Raw genomic sequence first — 3,714 nt, 5'->3', positions numbered from 1 at the left:
AATGCTCTGTCTCGCTCTGAACCATCTCTCAGCTCTCCTATCCAAACCGTCTCAATGCTCTGTCTCGCTCTGAACCAACTCTCCTTTTCAAACCGGCTCAATGCTCTGTCTCGCTCTGAACCAACTCTCAGCTCTCCTATCCAAACCGTCTCAATGCTCTGTCTCGCTCTGAACCATCTCTCAGCTCTCCTATCCAAACCGTCTCAATGCTCTGTCTCGCTCTGAACCAACTCACTTTCATCACATCATAGCCATAATAAGAGACTGGCTTCATCGGTGAGGTGTGTCTGTGTCTGTGTCTGTGGTCTGTGTCGTGTGTGTGTGTGTCTGTGTCGTGTCTGTGTGTGTCGGTGTCTGTGTGTGTGTGTGTGTGTGTGTGTGTGTGTGTGTCTGTGTCGTGTGTGTGTGTGTGTGTGTGTGTCTGTGTCGTGTGTGTGTGTGTGTGTGTGTGTGTGTGTGTGTGTTGTGTGTCTGTGTGTGTGTGTCTGTGTGTGTGTGTCTGTGTGTCTGTGTCGTGTGTGTGTGTGTGCGTGCGTGTGTGTCTTACCTGAGGGTTTTCTCCAACACCATTATTTGTTAATACTGGCTGGCTGTTCTCATGCTGTGAATTGAACCTGAGTTCAACCTCTTTATCTAAGAGTGGGTGTTGGCTGTATTATTTAGTTAAGTAATCCCTTTTTTAGGGAACGTTTACATCTAGCTCCGGCTGTTTACTCCTGTGCACTGCACTACATTCACATTCTAGGAACTTAAGGGCTTTTCTAACCCCGACACAGTCGGAGTGGGAAGTTTCCCAGTTTGTCAAGAGAACCTACAGCAGCATTATACCGTTAAAACAGAACTGTACTGGTTCAGCTCACCAACATGACAACGTGGTTCCTTTCACTTTCCGTCCCCCCTCCGCAGAAAGTGGCGAAGACGGCCGCAGTGGACAGACTGACGGACACCAGCAAGTACACGGGCTCCCACAAAGAGCGCTTCGACGAGAGTGGGAAGGGGCGGGGCAAAGGGGGGCGGGAGGAGCTGGTGGAGAACACGGGATACGTCGGCTCCTACAAGAACGCCGGAACCTACGAGGAGAAAACCAAGGCCAAGTAGACCGCCGGGCTAGGGCCAGGCGTTGTGGTCAACAGGACCACAGCATGGGATGTGTCCCAAATGACCCCCTACTCTAAATAGCGCACTACTCTTGACCAAAGCACTATTGGGTCCTGGTCTAAAGTAGTCCACTATATGGGGAATAGGGTGCCATTTGAGACTCATCCAGAGTCATTATCCCCCCCCACCCCCACAGTCGGGACCAAACCCTGAACCCCGAACTCTGACCTTTGACCCCTAACCACAGGCTTAAACCTAGGCCCTGTTCGACAGAGGCGATCCTCTCTTATCTTTGAGATGTTCTGAGGGTGTGTTGTGTTGTGTTGTAATTGGGGATGATGATTGGCATGAGGGAGGGAGAGAGCATGTCCTTTACTCGTAGGATGTTGTTATAGTTAGGGAGGTTGAAATGTGTTTCAGTCTAGAGAGGTTGAGGGGATCTCCTAAAGCAGAGACATGACCGATAGAGAGGTTGAGGGGATCTCCTAAAGCAGAGACATGACCGATAGAGAGGTTGAGGGGATCTCCTTAAGCAGAGACATGACCGATGGAGAGGTTGAGGGGATCTCCTAAAGCAGAGACATGACCGATGGAGAGGTTGAGGGGATCTCCTAAAGCAGAGACATGACCGATAGAGAGGTTGAGGGGGATCTCCTAAAGCAGAGACATGACCGATAGAGAGGTTGAGGGGGATCTCCTAAAGCAGAGACATGACCGATAGAGAGGTTGAGGGGATCTCCTAAAGCAGAGACATGACCCATAGAGAGGTTGAGGGGATCTCCTAAAGCAGAGACATGACCGATAGAGAGGTTGAGGGGGATCTCCTAAAGCAGAGACATGACCGATAGAGAGGTTGAGGGGATCTCCTAAAGCAGAGACATGACCGATAGAGAGGTTGAGGGGATCTCCTTAAGCAGAGACATGACCGATAGAGAGGTTGAGGGGATCTCCTAAAGCAGAGACATGACCGATAGAGAGGTTGAGGGGATCTCCTAAAGCAGAGACATGACCGATAGAGAGGTTGAGGGGATCTCCTAAAGCAGAGACATGACCGATAGAGAGGTTGAGGGGATCTCCTAAAGCAGAGACATGACCGATAGAGAGGTTGAGGGGATCTCCTTAAGCAGAGACATGACCGATAGAGAGGTTGAGGGGATCTCCTAAAGCAGAGACATGACCGATAGAGAGGTTGAGGGGATCTCCTAAAGCAGAGACATGACCGATAGAGAGGTTGAGGGGATCTCCTAAAGCAGAGACATGACCGATAGAGAGGTTGAGGGGATCTCCTAAAGCAGAGACATGACCTATAGAGAGGTTGAGGGGATCTCCTAAAGCAGAGACATGACCAATAGAGAGGTTGAGGGGATCTCCTAAAGCAGAGACATGACCTATAGAGAGGTTGAGGGGATCTCCTAAATCAGAGACATGACCAATAGAGAGGTTGAGGGGATCTCCTTAAGCAGAGACATGACCGATAGAGAGGTTGAGGGGATCTCCTAAAGCAGAGACATGACCGATAGAGAGGTTGAGGGGATCTCCTAAAGCAGAGACATGACCGATAGAGAGGTTGAGGGGATCTCCTTAAGCAGAGATATGACCGATGTGTGTTTACAGATGACTAGATCAGAACGCTCTGTTCACTGTCACACCTGACCTGGCCTGAGACTGTACATAGACCTGTGATATACAATACCTTTACCTTGCTTTTGTCTTACATGTTGAGTTGCGCTGTGACGTTCTGATGCAAGAGTTACTCTGGAATTTAATTAAACATCCACCCGTAAAGTAAACGTCGCCGAGACCGTGATTAGACAAAAACACATTCTGGTAAAATAATCTGACATTGTGCCATGTTCAATAGGCTTCAACCATCACGAATGTCCTCTTTTGGTTTGAATTGAGTTCACTTTCTTACAGTATATTTAATCTTTCTTACAGTATAAAAACGTATCTTAGACTCATAGTTTCAGGGTTCATCTTTAGAACTATAGTTTTAGAACTAGCCTAACTTTTTATTTTGAGGCTATTTCTTAATGCATTGCTCATTGCTTTCAAACGTTTCAATCTATTTTCTCTCTTTTGGTTCTTTGATTTATTGTTTGTTTGGTGTTGCAGAAACTGGACGACGGCTGCATTGAAGGGGAATTTGTTGTATAAAAGTGGTAATAAAATGTTTCTCTTTAGTTTGTGTGGTTTCTTTTATTCCAATTCTGAGTGGAATTATTTACAAATGTCATTACTTAAATATATGATGAGTCAGTGAGCGACTCATAATTTATGAAACCAGGAAGTGTCCAATGGCATGTCCTTTAGCCAAAGGCTTTCTCATGTTTAAACAATAATGTATTCTTCTAATAAACAGGTAACTAGCCTGTGTTGCATTCAATTTAATGTATTGGGGTAAAAACCTATACAACTATATGTACTGCATTCCCAGAGGATAGCACTTTAAAGTATTCATAAAAATACGAGTTTCCAAATCCTTGTCCTTGATGGTAAAAACAAAAGTGTGTGACTGTGTGGTGTGAAAGCACAACATTTTTAATACACCGACTAAACAAAAGACATCAGACTGAAGTCGCAGACTTTTCTACAGATTCCTTCACTTGAAGAACA

General features: G+C 46.2%; 1 protein-coding gene across 3 annotated transcripts in view; it reads left to right on the top strand.

The window, feature by feature from the left end:
* tppp3 (tubulin polymerization-promoting protein family member 3) overlaps positions 1-3,281 on the top strand; it is a 19,159-nt gene extending 15,878 nt beyond the window's left edge. For all 3 annotated transcript variants that reach the window (XM_041859571.2, XM_041859572.2, XM_041859570.2), the window contains exon 4: positions 907-3,281. In XM_041859571.2, coding sequence (XP_041715505.1) covers positions 907-1,098 — 192 coding nt within the window. In that variant the 3' untranslated portion in view covers positions 1,099-3,281. The remainder of the gene's footprint in view (positions 1-906) is intronic.
* The last annotated feature ends 433 nt before the right edge of the window (positions 3,282-3,714 follow it).

The sequence above is a fragment of the Coregonus clupeaformis genome, chromosome 32 (genome assembly GCF_020615455.1).
Source record: "Coregonus clupeaformis isolate EN_2021a chromosome 32, ASM2061545v1, whole genome shotgun sequence".
In the NCBI taxonomy this organism is placed as follows: domain Eukaryota; kingdom Metazoa; phylum Chordata; class Actinopteri; order Salmoniformes; family Salmonidae; genus Coregonus; species Coregonus clupeaformis.
This window is presented reverse-complemented; position numbering and strand designations above follow the sequence as displayed.